We start from the raw sequence: 24,417 nt of genomic DNA, 5'->3' as shown, positions 1-24,417 counted from the left end.
GCTCCATCTTCTAATACAGAATAATTGCTTTTTTAGCTTTCCTGGCCCCGGGTTTGGGCTTCACTGGCCCAATCCGATACCACCCACCGCGCGGTACGTGGGATGGCATGGGCGTGGATCGACAAGTCGACTACGGCGTCTTTGGTTTAGAGGCTACCGTCCCCCTGGGGCCCTGCACTCCATCCATCCATTCACTGCACGAGCGCCGCGCCGCTGGAGCTGCAACGCGACGCACAGGCACAGGCACAGGCACACAAAGCTTGCGCTGTGCAAGTCGACCGCTGCAACTCGTTCAAACGGCCACGGCAACTTAAACCGTCAACCTGAGATCGATGCTTCAACACATCCGCGGAATGGATACCTGCCTGTTGCAGTACGGTACCACGGGCCGTGCGGGCTGTTTGATAAAGTGTCCGGTATCCGTACCAACCCAGGCATGTATGGACTGTAATACGGCCCGCCAGTCCAAAGGAGGGAGGGAGGCCATCTCCATCTGCAGGGTTTGTATCTGATGCATCATTTCCATTCCCAACCATCGCTCATATTGCGAGAATGTCTGCACATTCACTCAAAGAACAATGGGCCCCCCTAGAGCTTTGGTATTCACCAACAACGACTCTCGATCTGTCCCGCCTCCACTTTGACCGTCAACGGGAATGCCATGTCTCATGCGGCGGCTCCCGAGTGTCGCCGTCAAGTCGCCAATCGCAGGTATACCAAGTTCTCAGTGTGCGCCTCCCAGAGTTTCGAATATACTTTATCGAGGTATCGAGTGCTTGATCCTCTTTGGGATAGATGCGACTCTCTTCTCGATAGGGCGAATCCAGGGCATCGCCGCCAACGTAGTTGGATGCCAAGCCGCTGACTCCAAGACAACACACACAATACAGGTTCACAAAGAATTCTCTGTTTCATCCCTGCGTCAACCCTGCGTCGAGCTTGACTTGGGCTGTGATGCCCTCAGGGATGAAGATGATCTGGTTCCAGGTCTCCGTATCTGTTCTCCGTCTTCGTCTCCGTCGTGGCGGCTCGTGGAAGCGTGACACGGTGGCTGCCGCGCAACATCTCTGTTGTCGATTCTGTACCACTCCGGTGTCTGACACATGCATCGCGCCGCTCGATTAGGTTAAGCTGACCTGTTGCGTTGGTTCGTCTCGTCTCGAAACACTAGGCGTTGTGTAGATCATACCGTTACAGCCTTGGTCAAGGTTTGATGTTTTCATGTGACCGCGATTGAACTCAATATGTCCGATATCGTCAGCCTTGAGGGTTTGGTTTCAACAACCTAGGGAACAGGATACCAATGTACTAATGATAGTATTGCTTAGGTATCCATTCAACCGCGAAATACTTTCTTATCAATCAATGCTGGATTTCGAGTGGAGATAACCTCATATCTTGCCTGACTACCCTATACAGTCACAACCGAAGTTCACGGCAACGACCATAGCAGACCTGTCGACGATCAGGACGAAAGTATGCCCTGTCGGAGATTTAACTGAAGTGTTTTGTCACGTATTGCTTTTCTCGGGATGTGGGAGGGCTACGGATGTTTGGCACGGTGATGTCCTAACCCCTCATTGTTTAATGCGCATGGTGTTGCGCATCCAAGAAACAGCTCGACTATGGAAAAGGTAAACTAGAACTGACTATTCTTAGTCCGTGTTAGAGCTGGCTCTCCCCATCTCTTTCCACCAGTCAAAAACCGACCTAGTCTCAGGAACATGTCCCAAAAGCCATCCTACTCCGCGCAAGCTCACCGACAGCTTCCTACATAGCCGCAACCCTTGTCCTTAAGAGGGGAATCACCATAGTCCAGCCTGCCCCAAGAGCCGGCCAAGCTGATCCCCAGCCCGTCATCAGTCCACGGGCCGAAGCTTCGCTGTCGACTTCACCAAACCCCCCACTCCTGGTTGTTACATCGGGGCCAATGCGGCCGGTCCATAGTTCCCGATGAGGCAATCAACACCAGCAACCTCCACGCTACGGACGGGAATCTCTCACGATCCGCCAATTCCATGCTCCCATGTGCCCTCGTGTTAATCCAGGGTCCGATATGCTATATGGACCCTTAAGAGAAAATGCCGTTCTATTAAAGAGACAACTTCCCCCGACTTAAGTGCTCATCGAGACTCTGCACAGCTACCCAAAGCTCAACACAGTCCCTCAAAACATTGTTTCGAATCCCAGGTAATTACCTTAACGCATATCATTAGGCTTCGCCATAATACTTACGGACAACTGTTAGGACACAAACGGCATCATGGTTCTTGTCACCCGACTCCTCTCCGGTCTGGCCGTGTGCGCCTCGGCTGTCTCTGGCTCTCCCCTCGAAAAGCGCAGCGTCATCAACCATGACGCCGTTGTCGGGTTCCCAGAGACCGTCCCTTCGGGAACAGCTGGCTCGCTCTACCTCAAGTACAAGCCGTTCCTGAAGGTTTTCAACGGCTGTGTTCCCTTCCCAGCTGTCGACGCCAGTGGCAACACCGGGTATGTCGCGAATACGCCTGGACTCAGTGACTGAAGCTGACCCGACTTCTAGCGGAGGATTGGCAACCAGCGGCTCTTCCAACGGAGGTTGCAGCAAGAGCACCGGCCAGGTTTACGTCCGTGGCAAGACGTACAACGGTCGCTATGCCATCATGTACTCCTGGTACATGCCTAAGGATTCGCCATCGCCTGGGCTGGGACATCGTCACGACTGGGAGAACATTGTCATCTGGCTCTCAAGCCAGAGCACCAGTGCTAGCGTCGTCGGCATGGCCGTTTCCCAGCACAGCGGATACGAGGCCCGAACTTCAGGTACCTTCTCGGGCAACAGCCCCCTCGCGGGCTATACTGCCTCCTGGCCCGTCAACCACCACATCGTCTTCACCGACGAAAAGGGTGGCCAGCAGCCCCTGGTGGCCTGGGAGAGCCTCACTGATGCTGCCCGCACTGCGCTGACCAACACGGATTTCGGTGACGCCAATGTGCCCTTCAAGGATGACAACTTTGACAAGAACCTGGGTAAGGCTGCCGTCTAAGTTTCGGCCTCATTTGCGTGCGTGGTGTGAGATGACGAGCGGCCCCTGAGGAAATGGTTCGAGGGTTCGGGTTCTCTACCCCAAGAGACTCCATGTCCTCCCATAGCCGAAAGGAGATAGTAATATATTAGAGTTCTGAACTCGAACCATGCTGTTCTATTTGCTAGAAGAACGTAGCCAATGGGGGGCCTCTGTGATCTGTTGAGGCGGGCATGAATTTGTTATCAGTGCTCACCAACTCAGCTGGCCTACGATAGGGGTGGACCCATGACTTGAAGTGCATACATATCATGTGGGCCAAGTCATCGATGTTTGGATCCAATGTTAAGCAAGGGCTTTGTTGGTTAACCTCATCGCAGGTCCACAACTCGGAATATTTGGACCTACTGCTGCGTTCCTATGTAGTACAAGTATAGGAGATAGAATACTCCGGCCAAGGACACCGAGTTGATAGACCCTTGAGCCTAAGCCAATCGATAAGGCACGCTGCCTATCATCGGAATTGTATTAGCTCTCATGGTCCATGTCTCTTGTAACATGGGCTGGCTTTCACTTGTTGCCCCACGCCACGGACTGACATCATTGTTGCCTCCAAAAACGAGCGCGATGCGATATGTTACAGAGTCGCATATTTTGCGCGCGCAGAACTAGGATTCCTTGTCCTCTGTGCTCTTCTTCCCTATTCCCTTCCCGTCATCTCACCCAAGGCTTCGTTGGGGTCCTTGCCTCTTTGGGCTTTGGATCCAGTCGATTCTAAAACCGGCTCTCTCTTGCCTGGCAAAATTTCCACGGAACTTGTTCCTTCCATCAACTAATATAACTCCCTTAAAATTCACCTCCCACGCCCAAGACCCGATCTTGACCATTCTGATCTTCCAAATTTTTAGAGTATTTCTAAACGATCCTGAATTCATCTTCCTTCACCGCAAAGAACAAATAACCATGGCAACACCTTTCATCTCCTTACTCGAGCCTGGCAAGGTCGAAGAATTCCAACGCGGTGTCCCCTTGGACCAGCAACCAAGTACCATCCCTCAAACCTTCCTCGACGCCATGGAGGTCCGGCAAAGCGTCTTTGTCCAAGAACAAAAGGTCCCGGCTGAGAATGAATTCGACTCTGACGACAACCGATCATGCCACTGGGTCATCTACGCCAGCGTCAAGAAGACGGAGGAGCCTGAGATCCTAGACAAGGCAGGCAAAGTATTGCAGCACCGAAAGAGCTCGACCCGCTCAACACCCATCGGAACCATACGACTCGTTCCTTTCCCTCATGATCCGCACCCTCAGGATGGTGGCAGATACATCGATGGGAGGCTGCAGGACAATGATGGAGAGCAGAACCACATGGTCTTGACTGGTGGTGTCGGAAGACCACCCTACATTATCGAACGAGAAACCACCTTCCATGACGGCCAGGAGCCGTACGTGAAGTTGGGACGCTTGGCAGTCATCAATGAGTTCCGAGGCCACCGTATCGCTGGGCAGGTTGTCAATGCGGCACTCTCCTGGATGAAGTCGAATCCTTCCTACTTTGACCCCAGCATCAAGGAGGTCGGCATGGAGCAACTGGGGGCTTCCAGTGACAAGGAGATTCCCACGTGGAAAGGCCTGGTGTGTGTCCACGCTCAGAAGCAGGTCGTGGATGTCTGGAAGAAATGGGGCTTCGAGCTGGATGAGGGTATGGGCACATGGTGGGAGGAGGGTATGCCTCATGTCGGCATGTTTCGGCGATTGGACATTGCATAGGATGATGTCTTTACCCAGTCCCAATTTCCTTCTCCCGTTGTGAACGACGGTGTTAAATCGAGAGGGGTGCAAGGGCTGACATGGGAACAGAGAAAATGAGAGAACGGTCTTGAGCAATTTCAGAAAACCCTGATACACAAAGAGACATCACACGAGACGAGAGCACGCATTAGAGTGTACAAGAAATATGAGTTCATTCAACTCTCAGGGAGCCCGACTTTTTTTTTATTGAATCTAGAGCCACCTAAGAAAATCCATAGCCGCGTTCCCAGACCCGATGAACGCAAAATGCATTTCGAAACATGCCGGAACACGCCAAAGCCGCAACCCCTCCAGTCATGAATCCGCCGTTGCACCTTTTATCGGTTGCTCTTGGCCACACGCTCCAGCTCGTCCTTCTTCTTGATAGCGTAAGAGTTGCTGGAACCCTTGGCAGCGTTGATCAGCTCCTCAGCAAGGCACTCAGCAATAGACTTGACGTTGCGGAAGGAGGCCTCGCGGGCACCAGTGGTGAGGAGGGCGATGGCCTGGTTGACTCGGCGGAGGGGAGAAACATCAACGGCTTGTCGTCGGACGGTACCGGCGGAACCGATTCGGGTAGAGTCTTCACGGGGACCGCAGTTGACAATGGCGTCAACAGCGACCTGGATGGGGTTCTGGTCGGTCATCAGGTGGATCTGATCCAGGGTGTTAGCATTCGCAGTCGCTTAGGGGTCCTCTCCTCAGGTGGCACGTACGATCTCGAAGGCGTGGGCAACAATTCGGACAGCCATGAGCTTCTTTCCGTTGTTGCGGCCGTGCATCATGAGCGAGTTGGTCAATCGCTCAATGATGGGGCAGTTGGCCTTTCGGAATCGCTTGGTGGCATATCGGCCAGCAGTGTGGGTGACGTAGACGGGGTTTCGCAGGGAAATGTAGTCACTGTCGCGGGACTTCCATCAGCAGCTCGTTCGCGCAGAGGGCATTCCGACTCGATGCATCATCGCGAAGGCAGGAGAAATTAACGTACGTCAGGGAGATGTCGCGGACCTCGACATCGTAGTCCCACTTGTTGAAGAGCTTGACGTTGCCAACCTCCTTGACAACGTCCTTGGGGAGCACCTCGTAGAGGGCGGTGTTCTCGACCTCGATCTCGCCGGCGTCAGACATGTTTGCTGTTGCAGTCGTGGGTTCCGGGACTGACGGGCTGCGGTTAGTATTGCGGATGTCGAGATGGTATTTTTCGTGAAGTTGAAGGTGGGCTTGGTCAAGAGAGGTTCGAAATTTTGGTGGTGGCCCACCGGGCGAATCACGGTGCGCAAAAATTCGGGTACGTACCTGCCCCCTCCAAAATCTTAGGGCTCGGCTGCCCTGGGCGAACTTCGGCTGGGAACGAACTTCGATTCGTGCTGGGTCAAGTGGGAGAGTTTCTTTGGATCGCATCACCACACTTTCCTGTCCTGTCTTGCACATCCCGTTCAACGACAGCACATATCAGACAAAATGGTGAGTTTTTGTGATGCCCTCACAGAGGTCTGGATTGCGAGCATTTGACTGACATCGATTTCAGGCTCCCGCTGCCGGTGGAAAGAAGCAAAAGAAGAAGTGGTATGTGATCGCGCACAGTCGCCGCCATCGTCGATATTGAAGCTCACCCGTGTCGTAAAGGTCCAAGGGCAAGGTCAAGGACAAGGCCCAGCACGCCGTCATCCTCGACAAGACTACTTCCGAGAAGCTCTACAAGGATGTCCAGTCCTACCGCCTGGTCACCGTCGCCACCCTCGTCGACCGAATGAAGATCAACGGTTCGCTGGCCCGACAGTGCCTCGCCGACCTCGAGGAGAAGGGCATGATCAAGCCTGTCATCACTCACAGCAAGATGAAGATCTACAGTATGACCGCCCTCTTCCGCCTCGGAACCTCTGTCTGAACAGCTGCTAACCCGACTCCAGCCCGTGCCGTCGGTGGTACTGACTAAGTGCAATGAACGAAAAGGATCAAGTCTCACGATTTCGCGTCTGGGTGGCCTGGACGATAGACAGGCCACATGGTCGGAGGGTGTTGCAAGGCGAAAAAAATAAGCCTGGGTTAGGACGCTTTTCATGCTCGGTTAGCATTGGGACGGAATTGCTTTAGCATATACGGCAACGGAATGAAAGATCTTCGAAATGACCAAGCATTGTTCCCTCCTGTGATGCCGACCTTGATGTGTTTGTTTGATGTCTGCCTGGCAAGGAGACATTTGACGTTGGATGATGGCGTCAGTGATGGAAGATACGGCCTGTGTGTCAATGTGTTAGTGCCTCTTCGCCCAAGTCCGCCAGTTCACGGGTAGAGTTGAACATGCACTGGCACGATTGTTGACAGGTAACTCGGCTTATATCTCCATGGACTCTTCCGTGAACGTACCGGGGTGTCATTGATGCAAACATTAGGCTGCTCAACCCCCACTTGGTTCTCCTCGAGCCTGCCATGACAATCCCTTGTTGATAGCTCACCCTGCACACCGTTGACATCTGAACTGCTTCCGGGTCAAGCCTATAGGATACCCGTGTGGGCCAAGACGACCATATCCTAGCTCTGAGTGATAGTGCCCCAAACGCAGAGTCTACACACCGTAAGATCGACTTGCTCGTAATTGTGGCAATTTGCCCACACCCTGTAGCATGTCTGCACACCTTAGACCTCGACAACTCCATATTCGCTGCTTTGGCAGACAACGCGGCAACGAGCAACTCCCCTACCCGCCACAAAGGGACAACACCTTCGGAAGGTACACAGGGCCAAGTTGCTGGATCAGGATCGGCTTTCAACAGAGAGACTTGAGGGGTATCTGGATGAACTTTGACATATATTTGACGGATATCCACAACGAATTCCCGAGCCACTCACTGCCTGCTTGGATACTCCCCGCGGTTATGCCTTTCCCGAAGTCACCTTCGCTGATTCTGCATGACCCTCACAGGGGCTTGACCGACACTTCTCGTCGCCAAGACCGCGGTTCGGTCCAGGTCTGGGACCCGGATGTGCCGTATTGGAAGCAACAAGCAAAAGGCTAAAGATGAGACGAGGCGTCAGAAGAGTACCAGAACATACTTACCGCTGGCAACATTGGCCTCAGTGCAGGGTAATAGTCTGAGGGATCGAAACTCGCAAGAGAACCAGCCACTAACAACGAGTTTGCCGAAAGCCAATGGGCATAACTCCTGGGCACAGAATGCTAGGAATCACACAGTTCGTTGAGACGCAATGCCCAATAACACCATATCAGGATAGGGGCAAGACAGAGCCAACTTCTTGCCGTTGTCACAGCATTCAGGTTGCTCATACACTCTCCCGACGATGACGATCTCAACTCGACACCCTTGACTCCAAGGTCTTTCCATACCATCCATCCCTGGAGAACTACTCCAAAGTCTCAGCCTGGCAGGACATATTGATCTGCTGTGTGATCCTCTCCAACTGAGTGGTCTGTCCGGAAGGGCACGTGATGAAGGAGAATGAGGAAATTTCTGAAACTGGGTCACGTGCTGCAATGACATTGACTTTCGGAAGTCACCCGTGGTGAATGCAGCCAGCGACACCAGCGCTTGCCAACGAGTCAAGCAAGATAATGGGTGTTTGATATTTCGCTCAATTGGCGCTTGGCGAGAAGCTCCCGAGAAGCCTGAGGCGGACAGTCGTCCATCAGAACTGACGGTCAGTTAGCTGCCTGCCCGTGAGGGTGTCACAGGAGGCGGGCCAGTGTTGTCCCTTTAATACCACGCATGGAAGGCCTCTTTGTTCCGACGTGGCTCCCAGCGAGATGCATGCCCAGATGCACGAAAGGCATTCTAGCCTAGACAGGATAGCCGCTCGGTCTACCACGCGGCGTCTATGTCGGTTATCCGAGCGGCGGCCGGCGGACGGGGCGGAGAACACCCATCCCATCAGCAAGTACGGACGGATACATGTATCGAGTAACGGTAAGATTGGGGCCGGGATCCAACGTCAATAATGATGAATCTGGTTCATTTCCCATGTGCCTCGATCTCGACCTTGTTACCTCTGAAATGGAACACAGGGGAGTGGATACAACGGTTCTTTCTTTTTCCTCTCGGGGCCAACGTCGATAGGTCAATGGCTCTTGGGAGAATCGGCAAGATACCTTGTAGGGTCCCGAGCAATTGAGGCTTTTCAAGGTCCTCCGACTACATCTCAGCCATGCAGCACGATACAGTGATGGAAAGTCTTCGGGCTAAAACGACCGAGGCAATAACGGCCCTGATGAAAACAAGAGTCAGTTCGCCATCCACGATTTCCATTGACTCGAGTCGGAGGACGTCCCGAGAGATAAAGTCAGGGATCAAAAAGACAAGTAAAAAATCTTAGCCGACTGCATGACGATAAGCGGTACTCCGTACTGTACGGGGTGCACGGCCACACCCTAGGTTGTCTTGTTACCGAGGCCAACGGAGAAGAGAAGATTACGAACTGGAAGCAGGGGAGTACATATGTACAGTACGAGGAGCAACCAGGTAACACCAAGTGAGGCGGCGTCGGCGGTGGCGGAATCTGGCATTCGGCTCAAAGGGTGAAGGAGGTGCTTTGTTTAGAACGGGCGCCCGAGCCTGACAAGAGCTTCTCCCAAGCCGCAAGCTCTCACTCTGGGCCCTCGCACCCCCTGACGGCTCCAGCTGCTGACGGAGAAGAGCGTTTTAGCTCGGCTTGTCTCCCTTGCCGCTGGTGGATCCAGGGGGGTCAGGGCGCGGGATAACGAAGGGTCTTGAAGCGCTGGACCGGAACGCTGACGATGAACATCAGAATTTTTGTATTACGGTGTATCCACCACTGTCGTCGTAACAGGCCCAGGATGAAGGCATTACTGAGGAGACGGACAGGGCCAGAGAAGAATTCCGGCAGTCACGGGGAGAAGAGCAAGGAATGACGCCTGTTTTGCGGTGATTGCTTTGGCCAGGTTCGTTGCTTGTTTGATACCGCTGCTCGTCCGTGGGGAACGAGGAAAAAAAAATTGCTGCCCTGCCCGTTGCAGGCAGCTCAGACAAACAGACACCAATTGGATGGTTGATTGCCGGGGGGCGACCCGGGGGAGGCGAGATCCAATGACGCGCGCACTGTGCACGGTGAGGGAGCAGCACCGGCGAGTGGGTGTGCTGTTGGCCAGGTTCTGGCGGGCTTAGCAGCTGACTTCGGGCGCTGCGACCGCCAGAGGGTGTTCCAAGGATGGGTGCTGGGGCGCTGGGACTCGGAGAGTGCTAGCTAGAGTGGATTGGAGAGCCGGGGGAAGGTGGACAGTGTGGAGGAGGGTGGATGAATGGAGGTGGTGATGATGGATGGATGGATCGTTCAAGAAGGATGTCAACAAGAGATGATGGCGGTGATGCATCTTTGGAAGGATCAATTGTAGTAGGCAATCACAGGAAAGAACCAAGAGGATCAAAAACATAAACACACAGCGTTCAATGGCAGTTTACATGTCTTGGAAGCTGCCATGGTCCGTGTCTCTGTGTATCAATATCAGAAACTTGATGCCAAAAAACCGCTCGGCCAGCACATCACCACCAACCAGGAAGCCAGGAAGCAACGCCCCAGACAGCCCGACGAGTCGAGATTCACACCGTACAGCGGGTACCCCGTACAGTAAAACCCCAAATGTACCGAGACGTATCCGTCAATCCAAGCAGAAGCAACCCGTCGCGGTTCCCAAGACGGGTCTAGGTCTCGGCGCTCGACAAAAAATCGGGGTGAACCGGCATCTCATCTTGCAGCCGGCCTGGCTCTCGCAGGCCAGGATAGGCGCAGGATTTGCCCAGCGGGACCCACCACGGAGTCCACTGGAGTGCCACTGAGTGGCCACCTGTCGCTGTTGGCCACCCCTGAAAGGGCCCCGCGGGAAGCTGGAGCCCTCCAGCGGGCGAGGCTAAGGTGCGGCCTCAGGCTGCCAGGTGTCCTTGTTGCTTGTTGCCGTGGGAAAGCCTGGAGACAGAGGCTGGCTTGGGGCTTGGTTGGCTGGGGGTCCCAGCTCCCTTTAGCGCGAGCCGGGAAGATTCGCTCAAAAGCGCCTCTCCTCCAGATCCGCCGCAATTTTTTTTCCCTCCCCCCCAAATACCTCTCACCCCCCGTCGGCGCAGATTTATTTCTCTCGACTCCTCCCTTCATTCTCTCTCTCTTTCTTTCTTCATCTCTCCATCTCCCCTCAATCCTTTCTTCTTGTTCAAGGGAAAGACCTTCACAGCCGTCACCATGTCTGAGCAGCCGCAGAAGGTTTTGGGCATGCCGGTAAGTTTTTTCTTCTCGATTCCCCTCAATCGACCAGATCCCCTCGGCCGTGAAATGCCGCGTGTGCGAGATATCTGCTTGATGCTTGATCGATTGGGCTTCGCCGAGAACAATTGAAGATTCAATTGATCTTGTGCGGGGTTTGGCATTGGTTTCACGACCGATTTCACTGTTTCCCGATCAAGTCAGCACTTATCGCATCGCTGCCATTTGGCCGATGATGGATTGGGATACACAATATCAATGAGCAATGGCTAACGTGTCTTTTCACAGCCCTTCGTGGCCGACTTCCTGAGTATGTTTCCCGCCTACCGATGCCGCCCCCCACCTCACTCCGAGGACGACGTCGTCCCCGCGAGCTGAGCTTGGGCCAACAAACATTTTCAACCCCGACGAATACTGACATATATCCCAGTGGGTGGTGTTTCCGCCGCCGTCTCGAAGACCGCCGCCGCTCCCATCGAGCGTGTCAAGCTTCTTATCCAGAACCAGGTTAGTATCGTCGCCCGGCATTGTGCATTTGAGCATCGCATAGCTGCATGAGCCCTAAGCTCTCGGCTATCACGTGCGACGTGCGCATTGCAAACACCCATATCCAACAGTCACTAACCATGACAACAGGATGAGATGCTCAAGACCGGTCGTCTCGACCGCAAGTACAACGGCATTGGTGACTGCTTCAAGCGCACCATGGCCGATGAGGGTGTCATGTCCCTCTGGCGAGGCAACACTGCCAACGTCATCCGATACTTCCCTACCCAGGCCCTGAACTTCGCTTTCCGCGACAAGTTCAAGAAGATGTTCGGCTACAAGAAGGACAAGGATGGCTACGCCCTCTGGATGGCTGGTAACCTGGCCTCCGGTGGTGCTGCTGGTGCCACCTCTCTTCTCTTCGTCTACTCCCTGGACTACGCCCGTACTCGTCTTGCCAACGATGCCAAGAACGCCAAGTCCGGTGGTGACCGTCAGTTCAACGGTCTCGTCGACGTCTACAAGAAGACCCTCGCCTCTGACGGTATTGCCGGTCTCTACCGTGGTTTCATGCCCTCCGTTGCTGGTATCGTCGTCTACCGTGGTCTGTACTTCGGAATGTACGACTCCATCAAGCCCGTCGTCCTCACCGGTCCCCTTGCCAACAACTTCCTTGCCTCTTTCGCCCTTGGTTGGATCGTCACCACCGGTGCCGGTATCGCCTCTTACCCTCTTGACACCATCCGACGACGCATGATGATGACCTCTGGTGAGGCCGTCAAGTACAAGAACACTCTTGATGCTGCCCGCCAGATCGTCGCCAAGGAGGGTGTCAAGTCTCTCTTCAAGGGTGCTGGTGCCAACATTCTCCGTGGTGTCGCCGGTGCTGGTGTCCTGTCCATCTACGATCAGCTCCAGGTCCTCCTCTTCGGCAAGGCCTTCAAGTAAACGTCGTGTACAACAACACACCCTGTATAGACTCGGGGGAATGGGGATTCGGAGAGAACTTAATCCGCGGGCTTGACATGGCGTCCGCTGGTTGAAACAAAAAGGCGAGATGGAAGTGCAGACGAGGGAAGTTGTCGCAGATACCCGACGTGGTCCTCTGGAAACAGCAGCTCTTTACGGGTTAGAGTGGCATAGGCACGGCGTCTTTTTCTCATCTTGCTTTGCCTTCCGTTCTAGGCCGCTGTAATATACACCAATGCAATTTCCCTTGATACCGTACATGACACTTGTGCTCTCGTGATGTGATGGACGCCAATTGTGCCTGCAATGATTTGTGTGACCCCAAAACGTTGGTGAGGTGAAGTTCGCAACCCTGCTGACTAAGCACTGTACTCTTGATTGAACCCTCAACTTGACGCGTTACTTCGACCAATATTCCCAGACACGCGTCACAAGCACAATCAGCCTACACCGCCAGCGATTTCCCCGTTGCCGAGAGTACAGCAATGCCTCCAAAGCAGACATCAGGGTCAAGCCGTGGCCGACCCAAGGGTACAGGCAAAAAAGCTGCCAAAGCACCTGAGCCCGAGCCAGAGCGACGGTCACTCAACCCCTTCGAGATCTCGGAAGACGAGGACCCCGCAGACTCTACCGAAGACATCCAAGTCGTAGAGGATGAAGAGCCCGAGCCGGAGAAGACGATACCTCGAGATCTGCTGACACGGCTACTTCATGAGTTCTTCGCCAAGGACTCGACACGGATATCGAGGGACGCCAACGATGCGGTGGGCAAATACTTTGACGTCTTTGTGAGGGAGGCGATCGCGCGTGCGGCGGTGGAGAAGGATGGGGGTTTCTTGGAGGTTGAGGATTTGGAGAAGGTCTCGCCGCAGCTGCTCCTGGATCTCTGAGGGGAAGTGGAGGGAGCTAGGACATGGTATGTCAAGCGGAGGGCATGGGCCATTATATGCGAAGATGGCATCCTGACGCTTTCTAGGTCTGCTTAGACGAACCAATATCTATCTCACGAGCATCTGGTGTGTCGAGTCTACGAAACAAGAGATCGGACGAGATTTGAGAGCTATCGCTGGAGCTGGTCTGCGCCATTGTATGGCTATGAGTGCTGTTACGACTCTCTTCTCTGTCTTCTCAGATCAATTGGACATGAAGGACAATAGCAAAATCTTTACTACCAGAAGCTGGTTGGTGTCAGGCTTTCAGTGCCTGGTCAACAGGAGAATAGGTATTTCAAGCACTCGGGGTCTTGGATTGTTACGGGTGCTAACATCTGGTCTCAGTAACTTCAGCGCGATCAACAAAGGAGTGCAGCCTAGGAATGAGTAGGAATCAGGAGGCATAACGTAAACCACCTCTTTTCGTTCGTGTCATCCAAGGAAGCAAGCTGTTCAGATAGTCCATATGACCTGGCACCAACGAACCTTGACATGCAGCGATGGGGATCGCATCTGGTTCCCTCCACTGATGCAGCCGCGACCCGGACACGAATAACAGTGTTGCTTTGAGTACTTGATCTGGGGAAATAACAACGGTAGCTAAGACTCTTGGCGTGGTCGTGGTGTGGCATCTAAGCAGGGATTCACGTCTTCAGTCACAGTAGAAGAGGAGAAGAGCGATGCATGAGAGTAATTAAATACATCCTATGCCAATATTTCGGTTGTAATATTGTCATGGCAGTGGAAATTTTGCTCAAGAAATCTATCTTCCATTATAGAGATGGCTGAGGCTGGACCGTTTCACGTGGTCTCCTTCCCACACTTTAGCCTGGATTCTGCAACCAAGGCGAAACCCAACAACCCCTGACCAAAAACCCCGACCAAGGAACAACAAGTTGCCGAGAAGCGCAGCGTCGCATGGCATTTTCTGCAGTCCCCCAGCCGAGAGTTACAGCCCTTGTTGAGCTACCAATGAGAGAGGTCGCGAAACTGTCGTCGTCTCAGGGAGCTCACGGGTGAGGCACATCCGGGGGAAGCACACGTCTCCTGGTTTCTGTTCGGCTCTGGAGCGGTCCGGTCTGTACCAAGAGGTTCTCTGGCGCGGTATTGGTCGTTTCGTCTATTAGACGCCACAAAGTGGCCGTTGTTATGGGACTGAGTCAGGATGAGGCCTCGCTGTAGGCAGATTCAACGCCAACCATCTGTTAGTTAGTACTGAAGGATCAAAGGTTGGGGAAGCAAGTAATGGAAGAAATGCTCTTTCAATCGTCTCATGTTCAAGTTGAACAGATCTGAAGGAACTTTCGTCTCGATCGAGTTGATTCGAGACAGCCGAGATGCTTCTCAGACTTGGCATTGTTCATCCAGAACAAACCTGCCACCCATCGTTTCAAGCCTCTCCCTCTCCTCGTCTCAAACCACCACCGCCTCCTGCCCAGCGGCGCTTGCGACCCCCGGCGGCGACCAGCCGAGACGGAACCTCCAAGATCCATCTGCGCCGTCACCGGCAGCGTGCTTCAGATCTGCCTCGAAACCAGCCGCTAGGGTCGCGGCCGGAGGTGCGAGCTATTCCTAGGGAGAGATCATAATGGGCTTTGCCTTTAAATAGATGGTGTTTCTTGCTCCCTTCGTCCCGTTTCCTCTTCATCTTCATCCCGCACAAATTCAACAACTGAAGCCTTCTCTCTCTGGGCTTTCTCTTTTGTCTCTTTTCTTTTCTTTTCTCACTCTTCTCTTAATATTCACTTCAGACGAGGCTAGTCCTTGTGAGCGCGAGTCGCCTTTTCCCACTACTCGGTGCTACAGTGTGTCCTGATACTCTATACATCCCCTTCTTCTTTCTTCCTCGTCAAATACCTTCATTCATACATCATGCATTTTCTTCAACTCTCTCTTGCCGCCCTGGTTGGCGTTGCTCAAGGTATGTGGCCCTATACCTGCTCATCTATACCCAGCTAACACCCCTGAAGCCATCGACGTCCAGGTTGTCTCTGTAGGCAGGAACTCGGCTACAAATGCAACTGGCCTCAAGTTCTGGCCCGAGAAGATCACAGCAGAGCCCGGCACCATGGTGCAGTTCCAGTTCTGGGCAGGAAACCACACCGTCACACAGTCCACCTTTGACGACCCTTGTATTCCTATTGGCAATGTCAACTCGAGCATTGAGGGTATCTACTCGGGTTACATGCCTGTCGAGGCCAGCATGGCCATGGGCATGATCCCCACTTACACCATCGAAATCAAGGACAAGAAGCCCCTGTGGCTGTACTGCAGCAAGGCCAAGCACTGCCAGGGTGGAATGTCCATGGTCATCAACGAGAAGTGAGTTCAACATAGGTCCATTGATGTGAACGAGTTGCTAACCTTGATTAGCACCGCTGCCAACTCTTCTCGATCTCTTGACAACTACCGCACCGGCTGCCAGTCTGCCACTGGAGCTGACGTTGTTCCTGTGAATAGAGGTTCCTCTGATGGCGGCAACAACGGAGGCAGCAACGGCGGTAGCGGCAGTGGTAGCGGTAGCGGCAGTGGTAGCGGTAGCGGCAGTGGTAACGACTCCGGCTCCGGCGGTGATAGCGGCAATGGTGGTGGTAGCAACAATGGTGGTGACAGCAGCAACGGCGGAAGCGGAAGCGGCTCTGGCTCTGGTTCCGGTTCTGGCAGCGGAGATGGCAGTGGAAGCGGCTCTGGCTCTGGCTCTGGTGGCGACTCACCTTTGCCAACTGGCATCCAGACTCCGGCCCCTACTGGTACTCCCACTGCCGGCAGCCCTGCCTCGACCGAGTCCGTGGTCACAGCATCTGCTCCCAAGCTGCTCGCACCAAGCTCACTGGTGCTGGCTGTTGGTGCCGCCTTGTTACTGCTGTGAGCGACATAGTCAAACAGGGGTTGAGAGGAGAGTTCTTGTACGCATAGACTTGGTTGACGGAAAGAAATGAAAGGGAAATCATTAATTAGGCGGCTTGATACCAATGGCTGGATGGTTTTTTGTCGGCCGCGGGATAGGCCAGACAATCCATGGTGTTGGGACTGTTTTACTCGAGAAATAAAGGGACAATGTATTATTTAGATACTCTTGAAATCGAGTTTTTAAAAGCATGCTCTCTTCTTGGTCATGATGTGTTCATATTCACTTAATCTTGATATACAAAGACAGAGCAACTAAGGGGGCTAATCCAAAGTAAAGACACGCAACAGCTCTAATCACACAATCAATTAATCCTCCTCCTTGCCGGGAATCTTTCTCTTCTTCCTGGTGGCCTGCACCTGGTCGCACAGCACCTTGGGCTCTTCCTTCTCGAGCCAGTCGTCCTCCCTGCTGACGTAGCCGTACTTGGAGTACTTCTTGCTGTTGGCAAAGAAGTTAACCCAGTGGAGCAGGGCCTTGTGGGCGTGTTCCTTGGCCTCGGCCAGCTCCTTTTCCTTCAGGGCAGCGAGCTCCTCAGGGGTCCAGTAGGCGTCCGTCTCAGGATCGTCGAGGGGTAGGAAGGCCTCCTCCATGCCGCGTAGGTCGGCGGTGCGGTCCTCGGCGAAGCAGCCCGTGACGAAACCGCGAGCGGCGTCGGTGGCGGCAAAGTAGTGGTATGAACCGCCGGGTCCGTACATGCGGCGGCCGTTGGAGACATCGTAAATGGTGCCGTTGATGGCAAGGAGGAGGGGTCTATCGGGGTCGGTTCCGTCGTAGAGCTTGAGTTCGTCAAGGGTGAGGTAGATGGGCGGCGGCTGTGGTAGGTGTTAGCAGAGGAATGACAGCTGGAAGAGACAACTCAACTGGTCCAGTGATAAGCTCCTTGTAGTACTTGACAGTCAAGTAGTCGGGCTTATTCTTCATGCCCCAGAACCAGCTCTTGCCTCCGCTGATGACGTAGCTGAGGCCGCATGATGCGAGGAGCAAGAAGGTTATGACGCGGAGGACGTCGACGTAGGGAGTGTAGCCATCCCAAGGGTCTTCCTCATCAATCTCTTTGGAAGATCTGATCTTGCCTTCCTCGTTCTCAGACTCAGACTCAGAGGTCTCCTCCTGATCTTGTTTGGGCTCTGGGTCCTCGTGGTGAGGCTTTCGGTGGCGCAAAGTCGACTCTTCTTCCATCTTGACAAGTTGCAACGAATGTGATGTAGAGAACAAAAAGTTGCGACGAGAAAGAAAGGAGGGATCGAGGACAACTTATTCAAAACTGTCCAAGTGACAAAAGGGGTGATTCGAATCTCAAGGTGGCGTGTCTGATGGTGCTGTTTCGTCGCGCTTCGACCTCGTACTCGGCGTCGGAGCTTTTACTTGCCCATTTGCATGGATTCCATCATCAGATCCATGGGAATCTCACCAGAAGCTCTATCGTGATTCTGCCAGTGGAGCCCAGGGCCCGTTCAGGGCCTGTCAATCTGCACACACCCCTGAGTCGCGGGGTCAGCAGCGCTGTAAGGCCCTGATTGGAGCCCTGGAAGTTATGCCCACGCCTCTGAAAGAGGTAGGTCCCCTCCTGTCCAGTTAGGTCCAGGTCCCCGCCACGCTAGCTATCACCACGGCAACCAGGGCATGGTCTCATTAGTCGTGCCCCAGCAGCGGGCATGTAAACGTAAACACTCATGATGCAACTACCACCACACACCAAAACCAAAAGACGCTCCATAACAAAACTAACAAACTAAGTTGCAACGCCAGCATTCGACTGCAACCACAGACAATACTCCCTCCCCTCGAGACACAAGCCGATCGATCACTTCACTTCACATCGCAATGGAACATCCAAACTTGAGCCCGATGGGTTCTCCGGGCGGTCCCCTCCAGGCCGCCACCGCTGAGCGCGTGAATCAGCAGAGGGAGCGAGAGTCCATCTTCTCACACTTGCGTGGCGGGTCGCGCGATAGTTCCGTGCACGACAAGATCAGCCAGTTCAACAACCTCAGCGTCTCCATGCAGTCCAAGCAGCTGGAGCGCAAGACTGCCGACGCCGCCCTCAAGCGGGCCATGGTCGGCCGTGAAGAGGCCGAGTCTGAGTTGAGGAGATACAGAGAAGAGAACAAGGCCCTAAGGAAAGCCGTCGAGGAGGGCAAGGAGCGTGAGAAGAAGGTTGGAGAGCGTCTCGAGACCCTCATGGTATGTACTCTCCCTTTCAGCCATGTCGTGTATTAACCAACTCGTCAGGAAAACTATGGCCGCGCCAAGGAGACACACGCACACACACAAGCCCTATGGGAGAAGGAGATCCGACGCGCGAGAAAAGAGACATTCAAGACCCAATCGTCAATCGTCAAGCTACAAGAGGAGCTCAAGTCATCACGCACCTCGGCAAAGATGATAGACGAGAACCTCAAGCGTGAGAAGGAGAGGAGCAAGGTACGGGAGCAGGAGGCGTTTGAGGCACGCTATCAGATCGTCGGCGTTCAAGAACAGCTCGACCAAGCCCTCGAGCGCATCAAGGTGGTGGAACAAGAGCGAGACGCTTACAAGACGGCCGCTAAGAACGAGGAGGTGGCCCGCATCGCCGCCGAGGGCCGCATCCCTCTACCACCTTCCAGCGGCGCTGATGATGAGTTTGATTCACCAAAGAAGACCCGCGAGTCTAGAGGCCCACGGGTGTCACTGTCCACCATGGACATTGTCTCCTCAGCAGCAAGTGAAGCCGAGATCGAGGATCTGACCATCCAGCTGCAATGGGAGCGGCAACGAGCCGAGCGTGCCCACGAAATGATCGAGTTCCTCCAGGCCGAATGCCACCTCGGCTGCTGCGCCTGCGCCAAATCCGACCGCCGCACCACCACCGAGGCTCCTCGTCAAAAGCGCCGAAGCTCCTTCGGCCTCGAGGGACCCAACGACAAGCTCCCCAAGCTTGACAATGACGTGCCAGAGGCTGTCCAGCGTTCCCAAACTCCACCTCGCATCCAGGAGCCTGAGGTCCAGGTCGAGGTTGAGGCTAAGGGTGAGGTCCAGCCAGAGGAAGAGGGGGAGCAACATCAGCAGCAAACACAGCTAACCCCTGAGCTTGCGAAGCCCAAGTCTAAGAAGGAGCCTCGTCGTAGTACCATCTTCTGTCCCAAGGAGGGCATCTTCCGAACAGTGTCTGAGCAGGAGGCCGAGGCCTTTGAGGCACAGCGCAGGATAGAGGCTGAAGCTGAGGCTGCTCGACAAGAGATCCAGTCTGAGGCTGAGGTTGGAACTGAGACGATTGTTGAGGACGTCACCGAGCTGGGCCCTCCTACCCCTGAAGAGGAGGAAGAGGATCGCCGGAGATATGCCCGAACTCCCTCGGTTGATCCTCCAGCCTTTGCCATGCTCGCCCAAGAGCGCACCTCTCTTCTCTCCCTTCTCAACGCTCCTCACAATGAGGCCCACACGGCCCCTATCCCCTCTGTGCCAACCATGCCCGACACGGCTGGCACCCTCGTCTCCCCTGAGGCTCGACCTCACACCTCCGCTACCTTCTACACCGTCACAACAACGACCACAGTGCCTGTCCACGACGACAACGCCCGTCACGACTCATCCTTCTCGGAACGCCTTCGCACACCTTCCCACAACAGCACCGGCACAACCTTTGACCTGTCTAACCCCGCCCTCACACCAACCATGACACGCGAGCAGGCTCTCGCCAAGATCCGCGAGCGTCGTGGGCGTGCTCGCTCCATGGCCCAAGGCACCATGACACCTCGTCGACGGATGGTTGAGGGTGTTGACCGTAGGGACATGAGCGCCCCGACAGGGAAGGTCGCCGGCAAGGGACGATGAGCCATGAAGGAGCGTATGGATGGACATGACTTGACGAGCACTTGATCACGGCCCCCTTTCACCCTCACCCCCTTTCTCCTTTCAAGCACGCACATACAAAAGTTTCCCTTTTTTCCCACTTGCCGAGTCTACTCTGCAACTTTCCTCCTTTTCCGATCATTATCCTTTCTCCTTGCAGGCCTGGCGAAGGGGCGTTTATTGTCTTTGTTTTTTCTGGGTTGGAATCATGGTTTGGAAGGCCACTTGGACATGGGACAATGGGTGCATCATTGAGCGATAGCGGTTTTGGCTTGGCTCGATTGGTGCCTTCTGGATTGATTGATTGATTGATTGATTGATTGATTGACTGAACTGATTATTGATTGCCATGTATGAAACGCTCGAGCCCGTCTCTTGGGCCACGATTAATGTGCGGTGGTTGGGTCTCGTTGATAGTTTCTTTTTTCCCCGTATCTGCAATGACATGATACGTCTACGTTCAAGCTTGCTGCCTCTTTGTTTATCGTGAGGACTTGGTGCCTGCTTGAGTGTTGTTGCCAGTCTTGATGCGTAATTGTATTGGTATCCAAGATAGATAACCTCCTAACTCCAGATTCTACATTCGCCTCTTGCTATCATAAATATCATGTCCGTGTATGTACCCTTCTTCTCTTTCTTTCCTTCTTTCTTTCTTGCTCTTCTTCCTTACTTAACCTCCCAGGAATCCCCTAGCCATGTTGCGTGCCAGCTGCGAGCTCACGGCGTCGAGCTTAGCCGCGACAAGCACACACTCGACACTACTCTTGCCATTCTTTGAGGGCTGGATCTTGAGTCTCCATTGACCGGTCTTTACCACCCATTCCTCCTCCCCAACACTGCCATCGGCTCGCCTTCGTTTTCGTGGGTTGGATAGGGTACCGCTCGCGGGCGAGTCCACGGTCGAGGCCGCGGCAGGCTCTTCGACGTGCTCCTTGCCATCAAGGATAATGGCAGAGTCCGAGTCCAATATTACACGGACGAGGTCCTCGCTCAGAGGTGTATTTCCAGGAGTCGCTGGTTGAGAGCCAGCTCCGCCTGTGGCCATGAGGAGGCCGAGGGGCTGCGTCGTTGGAGGCAGGTTAAGCTTGGTGGAGATAACTTCAAACAGCTTAGCGACACGAGCCTTTGTGTCCTTGAAGAACTCGGCCCTAGGAATGCCCCCGATGAAGTGAATCTTTGTCATCTCACCGCCGATCTCAAGTACCAACTCGGCCGGCTTCTCGTCGACGTACGGTCGGGCGTACTGCACCCATCCAGATACGGGGTCGGGCCCCTCGAGAAAGACGCTTATGCCGCTCTTTTGGACATTTTCGAGACGCAGGACAATCTCATCGCGCCGCCTGGCCTGGTTGTAGCTGATGGAATGGGGAATGAGGCGCTGCTCAAGACCCTTGAAGTGAAAGTATCGAGCATCGCGAAGCAACTCTTGCCGGTGCGTCTCGTCGCGGATATGAATCGGATACCCGCGCAAGAGGTGCAGCAGCTCGGCAAACGTCTTTGCGCTGCGCTTGGGGACCGAGGGCGGGAGGATCGAAGGCGGGCGGATGAGGCCCTCGCGGTCGAGGCCGGGGAACAGGTCGTCAGGGCGCGAGAAGAAGGCGGCGAAGCCGAGGGAGAAGAAGTTGGGCGAGTTCCCGGGGTCGTTAAAGATCTCGCGGGGGATCTGAAACTCTCGATGGCCGATGCAGATAAAGATACTCTCTTCGTAGAGCTGCGAGATAAGCTTGGGCACTGCGCGGGACTATGTCAGAGAGGGTATGCAGATAAGGATGAAGCACAACTGACGGCTGTAGAACTGCGCATCTGAAAAGAGTCGCACAAAGTGCTCGCCGTCGCGCGGAGAGACGTGGTAACCCTGTAGGTGCAGCGAGATGTCGTGGAAGATGACGGGATCGCGATCGATGTAGAGGGTCCGGATCGCTGCGCCCGTCTCGTCGCCCCTCTCTTCTGCCGTCTTGAGCTGGCACAGGAAGTACTGGGAAAAGTACGACGGTGCTACATAATGTTAGCGGGTGTGTGCGCGCGCGTGTGTGTGCGCTGGTGGCACAAGGACTCGAGAGGGTCTCTGTCTTACCGTCAGAGGACAGGGAAGCACCCGACAGCTTAAACAGCTCGCTCCCGATCTGGATGGGGAACACGCGCTCGTGGGGGAGGATGTGAGGGATCCGGGCGACGTTCTGCTCCGACAGCGGTTCGACCGTCATTGCGCCAGTCTCGGTGGACGAGACGGAAGCCATTGGAGGAGATTGGGTAGTATGGTCCTTGCTGTTTTTTTACTATATCGGCGTCGTCTTCCGTTTGCGCGGAGACGCCATGCTCAGGCGAACGATATAAAGAGAAGGAAAGAAAAAGAGAAGACGATGGAACGGCTGAGATTGAAGTCGGGATGAACTACGGGACCAGGGACTTGGGCTCCGTCCGATGGAATACGAGGAGGTGCAGATGAAACGCGACATAGCTTGCGCCACGGCATATGTGGCTGATGCGATGGAAGAGACCTAGAAGCCCGTCATGGCGTCTAACTAGTACCTGAGAGACATGGATCAGACATGGTGACTTGATTGATTTCGAATGGTATCATGATTGTTTCCTTTTATTTTGTCTCATTATCTTGGATGACGCCTCAGTCCAGATGTTGGTATCTGTCTCCCTCTACAGTCTTGATAGCAACTCCACCCTCGAAATGGATATCTTGCGTCTTCATGTCCCCTCTAATTTCTCCAACACTCGGTTCCATATCCGTCTTTGTCCTAATATGCAGAGTCGGCCGCTAGCTCTTCATTTTGCGCCGTTCTCATCAAGGCACTCTCTGTGATCCCGCTCATCGGCTCATCAACTCGACGCCGCTGCGGACAACACCAACAACCGCACCCGTCTGGATGGCCTCGCTGCTTCCACCGGCCACTCTATGCTCGATGTCGGCCAGACCATCCAGCCAGGTGATCATCACCTCTGGGCTTACTTCAAGCTTTGTCAGCTCTTCAGACAACGCTGTGATGATGTCAGCCAGCGCGAGACCCAGCGACACCTTGAGAGAGTTGATGGTGGTCAGACAGCTTGTTACGTCTGATGTGTTAAGCAACGTCGACAGGATCTCCTTGATGGCGTCTGGAGGTGGCGCTGCGATACAGTTGTAGATTGTTTCTGTTGTGATATTGTCCCGCTTGATCTCACTATCAGGGATCTTGGGAGCATCCTTTGGTCGCAACGGTGTACCTGTCCCTGTGTTAGCAGCTACAAAAGAAAAGCCAGATAGTAGCACTCACTTGACGCATGGCAAGCTTGTAGCACGTTCAATGCCCGTCGCATGTCGCCCTTGCTCAGCTTCACCAGCGCATCCACCGCCTCGCTGCCAATCTTGACGTGCTCCTCCTCCACCACCTTGTCTACAAGCACTCGAATGTCTGCCTCCTTGAGAGGGCTGAAACGGAAGCGCGTGCAGCGACTCAGCAGAGCAGGGCTCAGCTTGTGGGCGTAGTTGGCGATGATGCAGAACCGCGTGTTGACGGTGTACTTTTCCATGATACGTCGCAGAGCCATCTGAGCCGTACTTGTCATGGCGTCGGCCTCATCCAGCACGATGAGCTTGAACCCAGCGCCCGCGCGGGCTGACGCTCCCCCCAGCGAGAAGATCTGCTTGGTGCTAGCAAAGGTCTTGATCTGCTCGCGCACCACATCGATACCACGGTCGTCCGAGGCGTTAAGCTCAAGCACCATCTGGCGCATGTTTGCGGCGCCATAGATGCGGCGTGCGAGGGCGAGGATGGTGGACGTCTTGCCGGTGCCTGGAGGGCCGTAGAGGAGGAGGTGGGGGAGGCGGTTGGTGTCGACAAACTTATTGATTGTGGCCAGGATGTCGTGATGACCCGAGACATCTTCGAGAGTGTTTGGGCGGTACTTTTCAACCCTTGGATGCGATCAGTCAGAGTCGTCCAAAGATAGCCAGCTTGCAGACTCACCAAGGCAAGCTATCCTCAGCCTCTACAGGCAGATTGGCAGCGCTCCGCTTGCCATTTGATGTCTCGGCTGAAAAGACAACGTCCTTGGAAGGGGCGGGGACATCAACGTCCATCTCATCCTCAAAGTCCGACATGTTGATGCTGTGAATTGACCGTCGTCGCTCGAATCCGTTGCTGGGGGTGATTTTTTGGTGTTTGAGCTGAGTGCACTGAGGTCATGGAAAGTGGCTGCAGACGCGACCTGTGCTGTGCTGGAACGCGTCTAGGCGTGTCGGTCTATTAAAGCCCCTGTAAGGTTTTTTAGCCAATCA

General features: G+C 54.3%; 11 protein-coding genes across 11 annotated transcripts; 7 read left to right on the top strand and 4 right to left on the bottom strand.

Annotated features, from left to right (window-relative positions):
• Window positions 1–2,263: 2,263 nt before the first annotated feature.
• Window positions 2,264–3,026, top strand: LRP88_10280 (necrosis inducing protein-domain-containing protein; the record flags this gene model as incomplete). The annotated part of the gene is made up of 2 exons (XM_083246744.1): window positions 2,264–2,490; window positions 2,543–3,026. 2 exons carry the CDS (start codon window positions 2,264–2,266, stop codon window positions 3,024–3,026), a joined length of 711 nt encoding a protein of 236 aa, XP_083097857.1.
• A 942-nt stretch (window positions 3,027–3,968) lies between these two features.
• On the top strand, window positions 3,969–4,775 carry LRP88_10279 (acyl-CoA N-acyltransferase; the record flags this gene model as incomplete). Its single annotated transcript, XM_083246743.1, has 1 exon — window positions 3,969–4,775. One exon carries the CDS (start codon window positions 3,969–3,971, stop codon window positions 4,773–4,775), a length of 807 nt encoding a protein of 268 aa, XP_083097856.1.
• Window positions 4,776–5,134: 359 nt separating this feature from the next.
• Window positions 5,135–5,924, bottom strand: LRP88_10278 (40S ribosomal protein uS7; the record flags this gene model as incomplete). The annotated part of the gene is made up of 3 exons (XM_083246742.1): window positions 5,135–5,452; window positions 5,513–5,696; window positions 5,785–5,924. 3 exons carry the CDS (start codon window positions 5,922–5,924, stop codon window positions 5,135–5,137), a joined length of 642 nt encoding a protein of 213 aa, XP_083097855.1.
• A 333-nt stretch (window positions 5,925–6,257) lies between these two features.
• On the top strand, window positions 6,258–6,732 carry LRP88_10277 (40S ribosomal protein eS25; the record flags this gene model as incomplete). The annotated part of the gene is made up of 4 exons (XM_083246741.1): window positions 6,258–6,260; window positions 6,325–6,362; window positions 6,423–6,646; window positions 6,707–6,732. The coding sequence occupies 4 exons, from the start codon at window positions 6,258–6,260 to the stop codon at window positions 6,730–6,732; spliced, it is 291 nt and encodes a 96-aa protein (XP_083097854.1).
• A 4,265-nt stretch (window positions 6,733–10,997) lies between these two features.
• LRP88_10276 (mitochondrial carrier domain-containing protein) lies at window positions 10,998–12,452 on the top strand (the record flags this gene model as incomplete). Its single annotated transcript, XM_083246740.1, has 4 exons — window positions 10,998–11,033; window positions 11,307–11,328; window positions 11,449–11,525; window positions 11,655–12,452. The coding sequence occupies 4 exons, from the start codon at window positions 10,998–11,000 to the stop codon at window positions 12,450–12,452; spliced, it is 933 nt and encodes a 310-aa protein (XP_083097853.1).
• Window positions 12,453–12,958: 506 nt separating this feature from the next.
• On the top strand, window positions 12,959–13,363 carry LRP88_10275 (CENP-S associating centromere protein X-domain-containing protein; the record flags this gene model as incomplete). The annotated part of the gene is made up of 1 exon (XM_083246739.1): window positions 12,959–13,363. One exon carries the CDS (start codon window positions 12,959–12,961, stop codon window positions 13,361–13,363), a length of 405 nt encoding a protein of 134 aa, XP_083097852.1.
• Window positions 13,364–15,277: 1,914 nt separating this feature from the next.
• LRP88_10274 (cupredoxin domain-containing protein) lies at window positions 15,278–16,274 on the top strand (the record flags this gene model as incomplete). Its single annotated transcript, XM_083246738.1, has 3 exons — window positions 15,278–15,326; window positions 15,376–15,727; window positions 15,779–16,274. The coding sequence occupies 3 exons, from the start codon at window positions 15,278–15,280 to the stop codon at window positions 16,272–16,274; spliced, it is 897 nt and encodes a 298-aa protein (XP_083097851.1).
• A 347-nt stretch (window positions 16,275–16,621) lies between these two features.
• LRP88_10273 (uncharacterized protein) lies at window positions 16,622–17,495 on the bottom strand (the record flags this gene model as incomplete). Its single annotated transcript, XM_083246737.1, has 2 exons — window positions 16,622–17,128; window positions 17,178–17,495. 2 exons carry the CDS (start codon window positions 17,493–17,495, stop codon window positions 16,622–16,624), a joined length of 825 nt encoding a protein of 274 aa, XP_083097850.1.
• Window positions 17,496–18,140: 645 nt separating this feature from the next.
• Window positions 18,141–20,129, top strand: LRP88_10272 (uncharacterized protein; the record flags this gene model as incomplete). Its single annotated transcript, XM_083246736.1, has 2 exons — window positions 18,141–18,500; window positions 18,549–20,129. 2 exons carry the CDS (start codon window positions 18,141–18,143, stop codon window positions 20,127–20,129), a joined length of 1,941 nt encoding a protein of 646 aa, XP_083097849.1.
• A 688-nt stretch (window positions 20,130–20,817) lies between these two features.
• Window positions 20,818–22,384, bottom strand: LRP88_10271 (uncharacterized protein; the record flags this gene model as incomplete). The annotated part of the gene is made up of 4 exons (XM_083246735.1): window positions 20,818–21,878; window positions 21,929–21,934; window positions 22,002–22,142; window positions 22,222–22,384. 4 exons carry the CDS (start codon window positions 22,382–22,384, stop codon window positions 20,818–20,820), a joined length of 1,371 nt encoding a protein of 456 aa, XP_083097848.1.
• Window positions 22,385–22,968: 584 nt separating this feature from the next.
• Window positions 22,969–24,240, bottom strand: LRP88_10270 (uncharacterized protein; the record flags this gene model as incomplete). Its single annotated transcript, XM_083246734.1, has 3 exons — window positions 22,969–23,363; window positions 23,414–24,054; window positions 24,107–24,240. 3 exons carry the CDS (start codon window positions 24,238–24,240, stop codon window positions 22,969–22,971), a joined length of 1,170 nt encoding a protein of 389 aa, XP_083097847.1.
• Window positions 24,241–24,417: the final 177 nt, after the last annotated feature.

Source organism: Fusarium phalaenopsidis (assembly GCF_050370095.1).
Source record: "Fusarium phalaenopsidis strain FUZ10S chromosome Unknown contig_32304, whole genome shotgun sequence".
NCBI lineage: Eukaryota > Fungi > Ascomycota > Sordariomycetes > Hypocreales > Nectriaceae > Fusarium > Fusarium phalaenopsidis.
This window is presented reverse-complemented; position numbering and strand designations above follow the sequence as displayed.